Genomic DNA, 16,960 nt, shown 5'->3' on the forward strand with positions numbered 1-16,960 from the left:
GCAAGCCTTTAATGAATACGAACAAGGCCAAAAAAACATTATTGTTAGGAGTAGGTTAAGAAAACATTTGGAATTTTGGCGTGCTATTGGTGCAAATGATTTTTTTAAAGTTGTGATTCGGAATGGTTATAAGTTACCACTTTATTCTCATCCATATAGGACTTTTATCAAAAATAACAAGTCATCATTATCTGAATCAGAGTTCGTTACAGATGCTATACAAGATCTTTTGGATGGGGCTTTGATTGAAAAGTGTATTAAGCCCCCTTTTTGTGTAAATCCTTTAACTGTTTCAATTCGAAAATTCTGGCAAGAAAAAGTTGATACTTGATGTGCCTGAAGTTAACAAACATTTGTGGAAGCAACCTGTTAAATATGAAGATATCAAAGTTGCTTTTGCATTTCTAGAGAAGGCCTTTTATCAAATAAATTTCGATTTGACTAGCGCCTATCATTTTGCAGACATATATGGCCCCATACTGATTATTTAGGATTTTCATGGGTTGACCAGAACGGAAATATTGTATTTTACAAATTCGTAGTATTACCTTTTGGGATTTCTGGTGCATGTAGTCTATTTACAAAACTAACTCACCCTCTAGTTAATAAATGGCGTGGTGAAGGGAAACTTATACCATGTTTTTGGATGAAGGGTTTGGTTGTGCTAAAACCCAAGATGTTACGATGGACCTTAGTCGCCAAGGTAAAGCAGACTTGCTTAGTTCAGGTTTTGTACCAAATGTTACAAAATGTCTATGGTCCCCGGTGCAGATTCTCAAATTTTTAGGGGTCGTATTGGATTCGTTTAAAGGCAAGATTTACATTCCTGATATGAGGATAATTAATGTTCTAGGTACCATTTCTGACATGTTTGCAGGTATTATAGTACACATGAGTGTTCATGTTAAACAGGTTGCTAGCATAATCGGGCAGGTCATTTTAATGAGAGTGGTTATTGGCAATATTTCACAGATCATGACGATATATTTAAGTGCTGACGTACTTAACGCTTACCACTGGGAACAGTATGTTCAGCTTTCGGAAGAAAGTATTCAACAGCTGAATTTTGAAAGTCGATCCTAAAAAAACTAGGTTCAAAAGATATTTTTAAATCGCACAAATGTACTAAAATTGTTTTTTGGATGCAAGTTGTACGGGTTATGCTGGATATGAAGTAAATACGATTAATGGTATTTCTCATGGTATGTGGTCACCGGACGAAGCTGTAAAATCGTCCACTTGGAGAGAGATAGTTGCTGTTTATAGAATCCTTCAGTCTTTGACGAATATTCTAGCCAATCAAAAAGTGAAGTGGTTCACCGATAACCAAGGGGTCAAGGCTATCATTGTTAAAGGTTCATTGAAAAAAGTTTTACAGGACATAGCTTTTGGTATATTTAGATTGTGTATGTGAAAGTCCATTTCCCTAGAAATGGAATGGGTACCCAGAACAGAAAATGATAAAGCTGATTATGCTTCCAGAATTGTGGATATCGATGATTGGGGTATTTTTGCTAGTATTTTGAACATGATTCAGACTAGGTTTGGCCCACCGCAAGTTGATTGGTTTGCCTCGGAGCACAATTTTAAATTACCCAAGTTTTTTCAAGATTTTGGAATCCTTCTTGTGCTGGTGTAGACGCGTTTTCTGAATTTTGGGGTGAAGACTTTGGGTTATTTGTACCCCAATATATGTACTACATCAAGTCATCAAGAAACTGGCTGTTGATAGAGCATGCGATGTGGTAGTCATTCCGTGTTGGAAATCCGCTGTGTTTTGGCCTTTTATATGTCCCAATAATTCTTTTGTTACAGAAGTTATTGATTGGTTTGATTTACCAACACGAAAAGTACACTATGTAAGATGTAAAAACGGCAAAGAAATATTTCGCAATGCTGATTTGCATTTCAGAATGTTAGCTCTGTAAATAAATTTCCGACGTCCAGATACATAGTTGAAACTGTAACTCTGTAGATCAAAGTGTAAACGTCAGGAGTTGATTGTCTCCCTTTGATAAGATGAAAGCGTTACTGGCTGTTGTATTTGAATAAAAAGTATTTTCATGTATTTAGTTTTGTCAGTTGAGCAATTGAGACATTTGTTTTAATAAATAATTAAGAGTTAACAGGTTGTTGGCAGTATTGCCAGTCGATAACGAATAGGCAGGATTGCCTTGTTATACAAATGGTAGCTTGTCAAAGGCAGTATTACAAGACATGTTTTAAACGGCATCATTTTACAGGTTACCTGATATTAAAATCTTTATTTAAAGTCGGGTATATGTTAACAAGAAACATTAGCTCAATGAGCTATTTTCCGACATGAATAACAGGCATACATAACATATCAAATAAACATAACAATGAGCTTGTGACCTGAAAATAAAAGTATATATGTTAAAATGAACACACATTGTAGCATGCATACAAAAACAAATAGGAAAATAGTATTAGAGCATCAAGAACAGTGATAACACCAACGAGTTTTCCCGGCTGTAAGGCCAGTCCACACGCGTACCGTTCCACTAGTTGATATACCACTGTAAAATGGTTAGTTGTTTCAAAAGTATAACTTAAAGGGCAATCATATACATTGAAGTAGCAAAATTGTAAGTAGCGAAATATAAAAGAGAATAATTACTTTGTACGTCGATGTGTAGTTTGTAAAAAAACAAAATCTTATAAGTAATCTAGCATGATAGGAAACATCCTTTGAAAGTATTGCTTAGAGGAGGTATGATATGTAGCATGTTTTTTATATTACACCTATCACTGTTAAGGAATGTTAATTGAGAAAGTAAAGTCGTAGCACCTAAAAAAAATACTTGCCGAAAGAAAAACACAAGTAGTTTTACGAGGGGTGATCGCGAAGTTCGTGTAAAGTGTTCATAACATTTTTATTTTTATTTAAATACATCTAAAACTGTATTAGCTACAAGATGAATTTATTTAAAGATAAAATATGAGGCGAAAAAATATTCGGACAACAATAGCAACAATAAATGAAATCCTTGGCAACGCAACAGGTCCTAGTCGGCGCACGCCGAAAGGTGTATACTTGCTATCATTCATTCGCCTTAAGTAATGCAATTTGTACATTAGTTCTTATCTTCAAAAATCCGCGCAAATACTGCACGTTTAATGTCAATGTCATAACGTAATCTCCTTTAAATTCATCGTTGTATACTGCATCTGGTTTAAAAATAGCAGCTTGTTTGTTTGAACAGTCAAGGAAACCAAACCTGCGTCATGACGTCAACTGGAGAGGTTGAATTACGGAGCGTAATTAAATGTTGTGCCGGAATGGGAATGAAACCAGCTGAAACGATTTCAATGATGAAAAGGTGAGTTACTTTAAGGAGTTTGGCCCGGCATTCGTCTACAAATCGCACAAAAGAATTAAGAACGGCAAAAAATCGGGAAGGGATGCCTTCGATCGTGATTCCTAGAATTCGAGAAAATGTAAAGGGGACCATCCGGGAAGATAGACGAAAACACTGAGACAGATTGTCAGTGAACTCGACATATCTCCTTCAACTGTGCATGGCATTCTTGCGAAAGTGCAAGGTATGTCGAGAGTCAGTGCGCGCTGGGTCTCTAAGGTGCTGTCGGACGAAGACAAGCAGACGCGTGCAATGTGTTCAGCTTCATTCTTGCGTCGGTACGTAGCAGACGAATCCTTGATAGGATAGTAACCACAGACGAAACTAGGCTTCATCACTTTGATCCGGAGACGAAGGCCAAACCGTCGGTTTGGTAACCACCAAGAACACCGCCACCAAACAAACTGCAAAAAAGCTGCGGAAAAGTGATTCAACTTCTTCAATGACAGCTACGGGTTGAATCCTTCAGCACAGAGTCAAAGAGGAAAGAACGGTGAATGCTGACTATTACTCAACGGTAAATATATATACAACCCACGGATGTAACTAATACATGTATCAATAATATAAGATTAAAATATTTATATTATAGAAATTGATTAATTTTATATAACAATACTTTCTTGCATTAAAACACCACCTGCATTGCTAACTGAAACACGGTGATCTTCAGGTATTGAAAAGGGATCTCGTAAATGCTCGTAAAAGACGAAACGGCCTTCTTTGGACGTGATCGGATTATCCTGCACCAGGATAATGCTCCAGCAAACAGGGCCAACTATACACGGTTAGAGATTACATTACTGGGTGTTGAAATCGTAGAACACCTTCTTTACAGCCATGACTTAGCCCCTATGGATTTCAGGACCTTTCCCGAGATAAAGACTTCCCTCCGTGGACAACGCTTCCAGGACGTTGATGATTTGACATTACCTGTCAAAAAGTTCAACAAGACCTGTACTTAGTGGATAGCAATACATCAGAAATGTGTAGCCTTGCGCGGTGAACACGAAGGAAAAATGCGCCGTTCATTGAACATGGATGACATGTGACGTTAATTGACGTCGTTTACGTTTTTGGCGAGCGGCAAGTAACTCATAGTAACTGTGTTGTAATTGATGTTTCTATCAAACGTGTTAATGGATTCGTTTAATAATTATCATGGAGTATTGTAATTCATTAAACATTATTGTGGTATTTTTTTTCGTTTATTTATTTGCAATAGAACACAAATTACAGTACATTTATATGAACTTTGCGATTTGTCAAGGCTAGCCTGCTTTTGATTTGAAGTAAACCAGTTTATCAAAATGTTACATTTTCTTCAAGAGTGGTCTAAATAACATCAGGATTTTTATCACACACAGAAAGGGTATTGTATTCTGCATAATTATACAAAGCTTCATTATTGATAAAGTAAAAGATGTCGTTTAGGAAACGTTGAAAACTAAAGGCCCTAATATTGATCCTTGTGGTACGCCTTTCATGATGGAGTCCCACTCACTGGTAATTTGACCAAGTTTGACACGTTGCTTTCTGTTTGTTAGATAGCTATGCATAAGTGTACATGCTTGGGCTGAGAAACCGTATGCATTATGCTTATCTAAGATGTGATCATTATGTTTAAATTTTTTGAACTCATACAACCTATTGTAAACAGCAGAAATAATTTTTGCAGTGATTGACTACTTCTTCACAGAGGGTTTTGCTAAAGTACGTTTCGCCGCCTCCAGAGTATTAGAAACATGTTTTGAATTTGTTGCAGACTCTAAACCATAAATATCATGGTACCACTTAATCGCATAGAAAGCAGCTATGACTGGACTTGGATAATTTACAGTCTGAATTAAAGATGCTAAATGTAGTGTAACCGGAAAAGCCCTAGCAGGCAAAGTGTACCTACTCCCCAACCCATTACACAAAGCCCACTTATGAAACCTAAGAAATGCACTTTCATAGTTCTTGCTTGTACTGTGCGCTCTGGAACATTGTAGCAGCTCCGGGAGTTGGTGCACTCTGCCCGCCAACACTGCCGGTAGATCTCAAATATAAGACAACAATCGTTGTAAAACAAATAAGTTTATTCAAACTTTAACTTAACTAACTTAACTTAATCTTTTTACGCTTTAGTATCATCAAATGTGTTTGGTTTTTGAACCTATTGTTTTTGCAATTGACACCTAAACGACTAAAACGGCTTCAAATAAAACACAATTTTAACATATTCTGTAAAATTCGCAATGTGCAATTGCTCGCGGCCCAAAACGGTGTGCCCTTCCCCTTTAAAACCTGGCTTAAATCCTATCTCTTATCAAATTAGCTATGTTTTCAAATAAGTCAAAATGCTTTTGATTCAGCCAGGTTTTCCTATATTATTATATCAGTAAATTGTGTGATTGTTCTGTTTGTTTAGAAATATCACTCATAACATTTCATAGAAAAGAAGACATGACCAGCATGTGCAAACAAAATGTTTAATTGTTTCCTGTGTTAGGAAAGAGGAGTGTTAACTCAATAATAAAATAAAAACTTCAGGGAGAAGTCCATGAGAAAACCATAAAAAAGAGAGTTTTAATGGGCATAACGCAAGGGACCAAACGACTATGAACTAGAGACACCAAGCTATTTAAACAATACGCACAAATAAAAACACCAGACACAGACCACACACTCATCAAAAGTACTTGACTGATAAATTATGAGATAACCGTATGGAACGGTCAGTAAAACAAACGTTCGCTGACACCCGAGTCTACTGGCGGCTTAAACTAGGTCATAACCTTACATTTGTCCCAACGTGTATCAATAGTTACTAAAAAAATATATATAAGCCTCATCAAAGCACATATCAATTTGGTGAATTGGTTTAAACCCCCAGGAAATTTACATTTTACTGACTTTTCCAAGGCGGTACCTAACAATCCTTGATAAATATACATATTTATAGTATAGGTGCACTTTGTTGTTTGTGGATTTGTGTGCTGTTGTTCCCATGTTTCTTGTTTGTTTTTGTGTTCTATGTCTTTGGTGTTCACCCTGTGTCGGTAAACGGAGTTATGTTTAAATTTTTGGCTACTGAGTTTGTTTCTGTAGTTTTTAACATAAATATTGAAAAATATGAAGAATTAAGTAAACAATACTTATTTACTGATAGTGAATTTCAAATTCTTAACGACCGCATACCAACATCACATGTTAACGAAGGAATCAATTCGGAAGGCTGTTTAAGAGGTACGATAAAGACATTCAAAGACAATTATCAGGTATAGCTCGCCTTAACAAGGTTTAACAGTATGTTTTCAATAAGATTAATAATGAAAGTATCCTTGTAAAGATTATGGAGTAAATCGCAATGAAAATATAATGAAACCATACAAAATATATGAATGTTGTTTAATATTGTTCGAGATATAACAACGAAATGGATCGAAAAATCACGAAGCCATGTTTTACGAGAAAGTCTTGAGCAAAATGTAAAAATCCTCTATGGCAACCGTCCGTTTTATCCCCTCGATGAGAACATGCATTTTAAGCAGTCATTATTAGTCGCCTAGTTTCAGATGTATGTTCATAAAAGGAATTTGGATCTTCCGCATTAAAGTATGCTTTTAAATCTAAAGACTTACTGAGTGGTTTCAGTTGCTTTGTCAGATATTGTGTGGGTTTATTTAAAAACCGCATGCAGTTTTACTCCTTCATTTTCCTTGTGAAATAATGATAACAATTCTTTATTTGTATTGAATGTATCTAATTTGTTACTCGATGGCATTGTGACCTCAAAAGTATAATATATATGATCTCGTAACTATACGGAACGGTACCTAATGCCGTGGATGGAATATATATTTTGAGGAGCAAAAATGTATATCCATTGGTCTATGTTTACTTGTAATGGCGCTTTTTCAACCGATATACATATATCCTTTTATACGTTTATCCATATTCTACAAATTTGCTTGGATAATTTATGAATTTCGTTTTGATAATTAATTATATATGTGTAAATGCCTTTCACAATCAATTTAAGTTTCAGTAAGTAGTGACTTCACCAAAAATAATAATTGAGAAAATATTTTATCTGAACGCACCCTTATACCCACGTTTAACAAGTCGTATCAACGCTATCAAGGAGGGAAGTTATCAAACAAAAGATACAATTACTGACCTTCATAATCAGATATCAGCCATTTCATTGCATAGCGTCGTATAGTTATGGGATAATGTTTACAAAATGAAATCAGCAAATGTAAGTACATATATGTTTATACATTCGGGTATTATAACATATTTTCCATTGTTTGTAATGTTATAAACATTAGGTGGCGATTTGTGCACATAAATTTGAAAGCTTTGGCGATATTTAATAGATCGTTATATTTTACTATGTCAAATTATCATATTTCATTTGGACACGTTACATGTGACTTTAAATAATGTTTAACGATTATAATATACACATGTACGAGTGTGTTAAAGTTAACAGGTTATCGATCTTTTAAGATAATTCTGCTTATTGTCCTAATAAACCAACGTGACTATACATATATGTTTTCGCCTCTCTTCAAAGAAGCTGAGTTATATTGCTTTGCACATGTCGGTCCGTCGATCGGTCAGTCAGTTGGTAGATAAAATATTGTTCTAAGGATTTCAAACCTGCTAAGGAGGTTTCGATGACCAGCACAGTATATGACACTCATAATTGGTAGGAAGAGATCATGAAGAGGTCATAAACTGCAGATGGTTTCCATTGATTTTAGTCCAGTACGTCAGAGCTCACTGTCGCAGTGACATTAAACACGATAAGATGGTCCGATTGGTAAGTAGATAATGCTTGGGTCTGCGGTGCTCAAACATGGTAGAGGGGTTGATCATAAAATGCAGATGAATCCTATTGATATGAAAGTCAAACTTTATGGTTGCGGTGACATTGTACACAACCTGTCCGATTGTAAACTAAACAATACATGAGCCTAATATCCTCAAACTTAGCAATGTGGTTTTTCATGACAGGTTTAAGACCCCTATTGATTTTGAGGTCATCCGATCAACAGTAAAGGTGGCAGTGGCCTTGATTTCAAATACAAAATTCTTAACCGCTCAATTTAAAGAGAACATTTGGACCTACGATCCTCAAACGTGGTTGGTAGGTCATGATCTGTTAATCTGTCAATCCATTTTTTTTAATTTTTTTTTATTTCTAGATCGACATATCAAAGGTCAAAGTTACAAGATAAACCACAGTCATGTTTCAGAGGAGGACGTATTCTGGAAACTTAAACTGATCATCTCTTTTAACAATATTTTTAATTGATCAATAATTGCCTACTATCCTCAAACTTGAAGGATGTTTGTCATAATTTTGAATTATCCCACTGGCATTGAATGCGTCATGATTATTTGCTGCCATAAGGAGGGAAAATATGTTCAACAAACATCTCTTGTTTAATATTGACAAAAATAACGGAGAAATGTTATTTTTATTTTCAGTTATTACTACATAGGACTGTTTGCATGTGTGTGTGCTTATGCCGAATAATCACATATTCGTCAGGTATGAATATTATTTAACAAAATGGCCACGTTGCATAAGAGCCTCGGTTGATATTTTCCTGTTTTTTGTTGGTATATTATTCGCGAAACTCATGTGTCATATGGCTACATGTGTTCATAATTAAGACCATGCTAGTTTTGGTAACAGCATATCTCAATATCGGAATAAGAGCCTTTTTATTTAATTCCATTCTTATTTGAGCAGCATACATTACGGATCAAATATATAGGATTAATTTTTCAGTGTAAAATCGCTCTATTTTTGACTGAGTCCGCGTATAAAACTATATTTCACGTGTGGCGTAGAACTTTTTAAAATATTCAACTTTGATATTTACGATAGGCGCGCCACTTTGTATGCGGATGTCACGTCATTTCATAAATAGCGTCTTTGAAATCATGTTACAGCCCTGTGCGCGCCAACGTTTAATTTGGAAATAACAGCGGACTAAAATGTTAAGACAGTTAAAACATCAAATTGTTCGTTCACTGTTCAATCGCTATAAATCACCGCAAAGCAAATTTTCTTAACAGGAAATGACATCATCGCAAACAATAAGAACGTAGCTGTCTACCAATCAACCACGTTCGACACGTGCCTTGCCTCTAATGTTAAGAACAACTTGACTCTCCGTAAACTGGACGTTGATGACGCCTTACTATGCCAGACATGTAGCGCAACAGCTGGAAACGAATCTCCCTGGCTCCAGATCGACTTTAGCAAGAAAACGCTGATGAGATACATGCGTATATATGGCCGGGATCTCGGTATGTTTTACATAAGTATACATTTGTTTTCCAAATTATTTATAATAGATAACTGATTTTAAACAGAGCAAGCCTTTTTTTCAAAAACAGTAACCAGTGTTTTAATGACGCAGGCTACTAGACTTTCGGTCGAAAAAACTGATCACATGCAGTTTACTTATTTGATAATTTCAGATAGTTCCGGTCAAAGTAACAACATTCTTTTGTCAATAAGCAATACTTCACACTTTGTTAACCAAAACTTTTCCATGTGGGAAGATGTTGACTGGATAAATGCCTCCGATCCATTCAAGGGGATCTTGCTGGACTTCGGAGATACGCGTGTTTTACAGTACCTCGTTTTCAGACGACCTTGGCCATCGGTTATGGCAATATGTGAGGTGGAAGTGTTAAATACCGGTAAAAGCATATTAAGCATATGCCTAGCATTGATTGCATTGGTTGGAACATTTTCTAAGCTGTGTTTGTTATTATTTACTATTAAAGCAAATATATTTAACATTTTTTTTGTTATCCTCCTTTGAACATAAATATTTTCATTTTTTTAGTATATACCCATTTATCAGCACCCAATCTCTATCGTAAAAAACATAGTTACAACAATCCGTTTTCATCTCCAGTGCAATACGGCTGTAATTTGTTGACGTCACTTAAAACAAGAATCATTAAAGTGCGTGAAACTACGCGAAAAGAATAACGAATTTGATATTATTGTTATCAGTGATTAGTTCTGATCCATGTCGTATTCGATTTTTATCGATTATTGCAGATTTTAATTCCACACGGCTTGCGCTTCTTAAAATCCGAATCTGCGAAACTCGCATAAAATATACAGGAACGAAACTATTTCTGTTTATTTTTTTGTATCTGGTTGTTAAGGACATAATATTCATCATATAGCAGCTGTAGTCGGGAAATTCACGTCATAATTAACTGAGACTAAAACAAGAATGACGTCACCAACATTGTAATATGATGTTGTTCTTTTAACGTAGTTTGCGCTTTTTCTTTGGTTTTAATGATGTTTGATAAAATGTCAAAAGCCGATAAATCAAATGTTTACATCAAGACCCTTTCAATTTTTCTCCGTGTTAAGTAGTCTTAAATTAATAGTTTACCATCTGTTTTTTCGTTCAGACAAATTTGAATTGTGAGTCCAAACTTATTGCTTGCTACAGTAAAGGCATAGACACTCTAGACTGAAACGGTGTTGAGATGTTTTATTTAGACTTTCCTTTGATAACTTATATGTATGATTAGACCCATTTACTTAGTAAGTCTTCGTTTTGATTAGAGTGAATATCTTTTCCATTCTTATTGAACTGTATTTGCTTTTGAGAGTACATGAATAATGGCTGCTGCAGTAAGAGCATATACTAGTGAGATGGTTTTAATAAATAATGGGGTGTGATTTTTAATTCAGATTGTGGAAATGGTTTCTTCGGAGATAAGTGCGCAAATGTATGTCGGTGCAAGGACAAACAACCCTGCGACAGCGTTACTGGAAAGTGTTCAACACCCGGATGTTTTGCGGGATGGCAGGGGGACTCGTGTAGTAAAGGTAAATCATATTTAAAATATCATGTTGGACAATTTTGCTTTTAAACTTCTTGTTAGCCAAATAATTATTATGATTTTTAAGTAACCAAACACTTTTGTTGTAGCCTTTAACCTTCGACTTTTTCCAAAAATAGAACAGATTAACCTGTTTTAATCACCGTCAGATGAATGACCTTATGTGCAAAATGTACACAGTATTAAAAACGAATACATTACGATGTGTCTTGTGCCGTTGTAACGTTGTTGTCAACATTTAAATATAAAAGCAATCAAGCATGTGTTTGTTTATCATTAACTAAATGCACATCTTATGTGTTCGATTTTTTAAATACAGAATCATTTATCTTAAACATCTTCATTTAAAATACTAAACATTATACTCTTCACGTTGCTATGATCAAACTGGCACAAACTTTAGGTGGATTTCTTCTAAATTATGTGTTCTGGTGACGAAATCGGTTGAAGAATGATCTCCGATAAGTCATTGCTGTGACGACGGTGTCTTTGACTCCATCAATGATACATGTATCAGTGAAATGTGTATTCCCGGGTGGCATGAACAAACCTGTTGTTATACATTTCTGCCCATTTGTTTAGTGTGCAAATGTAATTGAAGTAAATAATTTTCCAAACACTGTTTGCAAACGCGCACCCTGGTCAAGTCGAATAACTGGCTTTTGGTGTCCATGTGAACATAACTTTCCTTCAATTCTTATTTCCATGTAAATTATTCTAACGATTTGCAAGCACCCAGTTGTCTTTAAGGGTTATACTTATATAACTATCCTTTTACTGCATTTTAAGTGTTTTAACGACTTGCAAGGACCACGTTGTCATTGAGGTATTAAGTATATACTTATATAACTCCCTGTTACTGCTTTAAAGTGTTCGAACGATTAGCAAAGACCCAGTTGTCATATATGTATTAGGTATATACTTATATAGCTCCCTTTGAATGCATTCAAAGTGTTTTAACGACTTGCATGAACCCAGTTGTCATAAAGGTAAGTGCATGATTTTCCTCCCATTAAGTTATCTGATGATCTCTAGTGTCACATATTAACGGTACTACTTTTTCATATACTAATATATTCAAGATGTCAACCTCATTTGATATTACCATGATCAATCACGGGAAATTAACTATCGCACAAAAGAAGGTTAACGTACCCAAGAAATAGCAAGCATGAGGTAATGTATGATGATACTTTGCTGCTTGTTGCTCAACTGTGTGTTTGTTTTTTTTTAAATTATAGCGGTCAACGGGGAACACAGTGCCTATGAAAAACTTCAGGAATATGAAAGACGATACAAAGGATATGTTGCGGCAGTTGGCGTCCTGTCATTTGTAGTCGTTATACTTATTGCGGTCATTGTAATAAAAACGCAAAAATGGTAACTATTTGTTTAAACCTTCCATCGAACCATATACATATATATATATATATATATATATATATATATATATATATATATATATATATATATATATATATATATATATATAACATTGTTATTTTTAATCGTTATTTATTAGATCAATTGAATATTAAGTTGTTATTGTGTGTAATAGTTATTGAATTGTCATTTTTAATCGTTATTCACTAAATCCATTGACGATTTAGTTTTAATTGTGTGTAATAGTTCTTGCAATAAAACTAAGAATATGACATTGCCTTTTAATGCAGTTTTAAGACTCCTGTCAGCTATGGTGGGGCGAACAGATATACACCAGAATTCAGAGATACTGATACAGAGGTAAGCAGATTTCCCCTATTCGTAGTAGGGATCCATAATTTTATGAGAAAACATGACTGTATTTTATGCACAAAATGGAATGAATGAGGGCTGTTCACGAAGGTCATAGACTTCTTTAAAAAAAAACTTATTTTTTAAAGTATTGAACTATTTTTTTTTCAAAATCAACACCAGAATATTCTTTCTCAGTGAACAAAATAATACTACTAAAATTGCACCGATCTATGTACGGATTTCGCGTATTAATCCGCGTCTGCGACAAATAACGTGTACGTGTACTCGTTCATGTTAAGATGAAGTTAAGTTTTTAAGTAGTTCGCGACCTCTTTCTAACTTGTACTTGTAGGCTCATTATCTATTCGTATCCATTCTTATCCTCGTGCTATAGTTTAAACTTTATTCATTCAACAAATAGCATACAAACATACAAATGTTGTATGTATGAACATGAAAAACATCACAATGTGTTCGTGCCATCGCACTTGTCATATTAAATATGGACAATTTGCACACACCTATAAGTATGACGCACGGCGCAGACTGTAGCCCACGCATTCACGTGCACGTACATAGATTAGGCACGGCGCAGACAGTAGCCCACGCGTTCACGTGCACGTACCTGGATGACACACGGCACATACAGTAGCCCACGCGTACACGTGAACGTACCTGGAAGACGCACGGCACAGACACTAGCCCACGCGTTCACGTGCACGTACCTAGATGGCACACGGCACAGACAGTAGCCCATGCGTACACGTGACGTATCTGGATGACGCACGGCACAGACAGTAGCCCTCGCGTTCACGTACACGTACCTGGATGACTCACGACGCATACAGTAGCCCACGCGTCCACGTGCACGTACCTGGATGACACACGGCACAGACAGTAGCCCATGCGTACACGTGCAAATACCAGAAGGCGCAAGACACAGACAGTAGCCCACGCGTTCACGTGCACGTACATGTATGGCGCACGGCACGGACAGTAGCTTACGCGTACACATGCACGTACAAGAAGCGTTTCACGAACTTTCTATTCACATAAACATGATCATTTAGACAATTTTCGGGGCGCACGCCGGTTGCATCTCTCCCCCCCCCCCCCCTCCATCCCGACATAGAATAACAGCTAGTGATGTTAAAACATGTTAAGCATGTATCGTGTGACGTTATTTTTAGATCTATTACTAGAATTACCTTATGTTATGGTAACACGTATAATTAAATGAAGGGCAGTGTACTCAAATAAGTACCGCATATAAAGGACATAATTTATTTTAATATTATCCGCTGAATGCATAGTTCTTGACCAACTCTGGTATATAATGATTGTTCACAACACCATTTAAATAAAACTACTGTACTGTGCATTTAAAGAGTTCGCGACTTTAAATATGATGTATTTTAAAAGCATAATTGTTATATGTGTCATACATATATAAGTGCTATGCGTTTATCATTTCAGAGTGAGGAATTCATTTCTGCATTACCACAGCTGTGAAAAAATGTTCAACGAACTTATTCGCACTTTTCAACCGTCCAGGACGTTGTGGGGTTTTTTGCTTGAAGCTATTATTGTCGCCTATGCTCGCTGAATTGTATCAGTCAGGACGAGAATGTTATTTCCATACGCATGCATACTGATGCACTTCATGTTTCCAAGGGATCTTCCCCAGCATGTATCTATAGTTAGATTGGCATAATGTGACATACTAAACGGAAAACCATAACCGATATGGCAGTATGTACCTGTATCACATTTATGTTTATAAAGGCAACATTAGTTTCATTGTTTCACGCATGAATAATGGAAACGAATTTGTACTTGCAAAATGTCATCCACGTTTTCTGGCATACTGGGAAAGGTACGGATACAAACTTATGTAGTATTTGTATTGACTGCCATTATCTTGGTAAATCATCTGAAAGTGAAGCCGGAATGTACATGTAACTTTCTGACTAATATGCATAGTGGTGTGAGGGACCAATTTGAGTATTTCGATAGAATGTCCAGCAGCTGGGATTTTGACAAACAGGATTCATCCGCCTCGAACGAAAAATGAGCATATCATACTATTTTGTGGCATAAGTGTCTTGGACTCATTCTTAGTTGTAGCTTTGAAAATATTTCCGGGTATGCCGCCATTTCCTTTTATTGTGTAAATCCGATCGTTAGGGTATATATAAACTTGGTCGGCGATACTTGATACGTTTATTTGGAGATTATATAACTGTACATAGATGACATTTGTAATAAATATATAAAGTGATTTTCTTGCAACTTAATCACTAACTTAACCTAAAACATTCAATATTGAAATATTAAAACCTTGATATTAAATATATCAATTTAAACTATCATTATTCCCTGATTATACAAGTATGACTACAGGGACAGGCCAAGTAGTCGAAAATTAAACAAACCTGTTTAGGGGCATAGGGCAATGGCCCAAAAGACATTTAACTAGAGACACAAACGTATAACCACTAAATACATAAATACAAACAGACCACATACACATCAAAATATATAGCTTATATTTTACTAGGCGGTAACTCCAACCTTAAAGATGCTCTATTACTTCCAACAAAAATTTACCACAATTAATACTATTGTTTTTATTATTCCAAATAGGATGAATAAATGTCGAAAACAATGGTTCATATGAAGGATACTGAGTTTAATTAACGAAATGTGCATAAAACACGGTATTTTTACCTTATGAGACTATAGAAGATCACAGTAAATATTTTAGCACTCACCAATCATTTAATAATTGTGCGTTTTCAGCTATTAAATACTAAGTTACAATCTTGTTATCAGTATTTAATATTTTCCATAGATGCATTAGATAGTAAGTAGTTTAAGGTTTATCAGTCAAAATTGTTGTTTGTTATACATGTGTATGTATTGATTTTGAATAAGAGTGTCACTTTTAAAGTTTGTCAATAAAAATATCTGTATGAATGTGTGATCTGTCTCGGCTGTTTCGTACGGTGCATATTTCGTTTAGTGTTTGTTTAGCCTAAACCTTTTGCCTTTAAACTTGGCATCCGTTAAAGGTTTGTCACTACACAGTAAGATTTATAAAAACACAACTTTCAAATGTGTATTGGCTCGGACATTGCACAATATAACAGTACCATGATCTCTCTAAGTGTCACATTTACAGTTTGAATACTTAATAATATCTTCATAATGCATACTCTATTGGCAATATCTCATACCATTTAAAGCAAAGTTTCTGGAACAATCTCTTTTCTAGCAGCACGTGTCTTACAGTCAAAAATTGGAATCCGTCAAATGTTATGGCCATTTTTTTATTCTTAAAAAATAGACCATCTCAAATACAAATGTTCAGTAACGTCATGAACCAGTCCTTAATTTATTTCCTACATCTCTTCATAGACTGGTTCAATTAACTGATAACGGCATTGCTTAAGTTCTTACATCATTACACAGTCCATGTCTTGGCCAGAGTTTATAAGATATACTACTTTATAATTTGATAACTTTTATTTTTAATATTTATGCAAAAAGCTACAGAAACAAGCTCAGTAGCAAACAGTTTAAACATAAACCTGGTTTAATGGCACCGGAAAAACGCCAAGGACATATAACATAAAATCACAAACAAGAAACATGGAAGAACAGCACAAAACTCCACAAGCAGCACAGTGCATACAAACTTTTTCTGCGAAATATTTGGAATAATGTTTATTTAGTCATGACCGAGACATTTGCGGATGAATTATTAAGTAAAATGGCAAGCTTAAGTCTGGAATATCATTTGTAAAATTTATTTTAAAAGTACCTTGTATTTTCTGCTTATAACTATACAGGCATGAAAACCTTTTTTAATAAGATGAAACAAATCGAATGTGAAATAATGTTATTTTGTTTACCTTTGTATTAGTTACAAAATTTTAAGATTG

At 35.2% G+C, this 16,960-nt stretch overlaps 1 protein-coding gene across 1 annotated transcript; it reads left to right on the forward strand.

Moving 5' to 3' along the window:
• The first annotated feature begins 7,530 nt into the window (after positions 1 to 7,530).
• On the forward strand, positions 7,531 to 11,306 carry LOC128225847 (uncharacterized). The gene is made up of 5 exons (XM_052935743.1): positions 7,531 to 7,629; positions 8,871 to 8,934; positions 9,468 to 9,701; positions 9,876 to 10,100; positions 11,125 to 11,306. The coding sequence occupies exons 1-5, from the start codon at positions 7,615 to 7,617 to the stop codon at positions 11,304 to 11,306; spliced, it is 720 nt and encodes a 239-aa protein (XP_052791703.1). The 5' UTR covers positions 7,531 to 7,614.
• The last annotated feature ends 5,654 nt before the right edge of the window (positions 11,307 to 16,960 follow it).

This window comes from Mya arenaria, chromosome 3 (assembly GCF_026914265.1).
Source record: "Mya arenaria isolate MELC-2E11 chromosome 3, ASM2691426v1".
Taxonomy (NCBI): Eukaryota; Metazoa; Mollusca; class Bivalvia; order Myida; family Myidae; genus Mya; species Mya arenaria.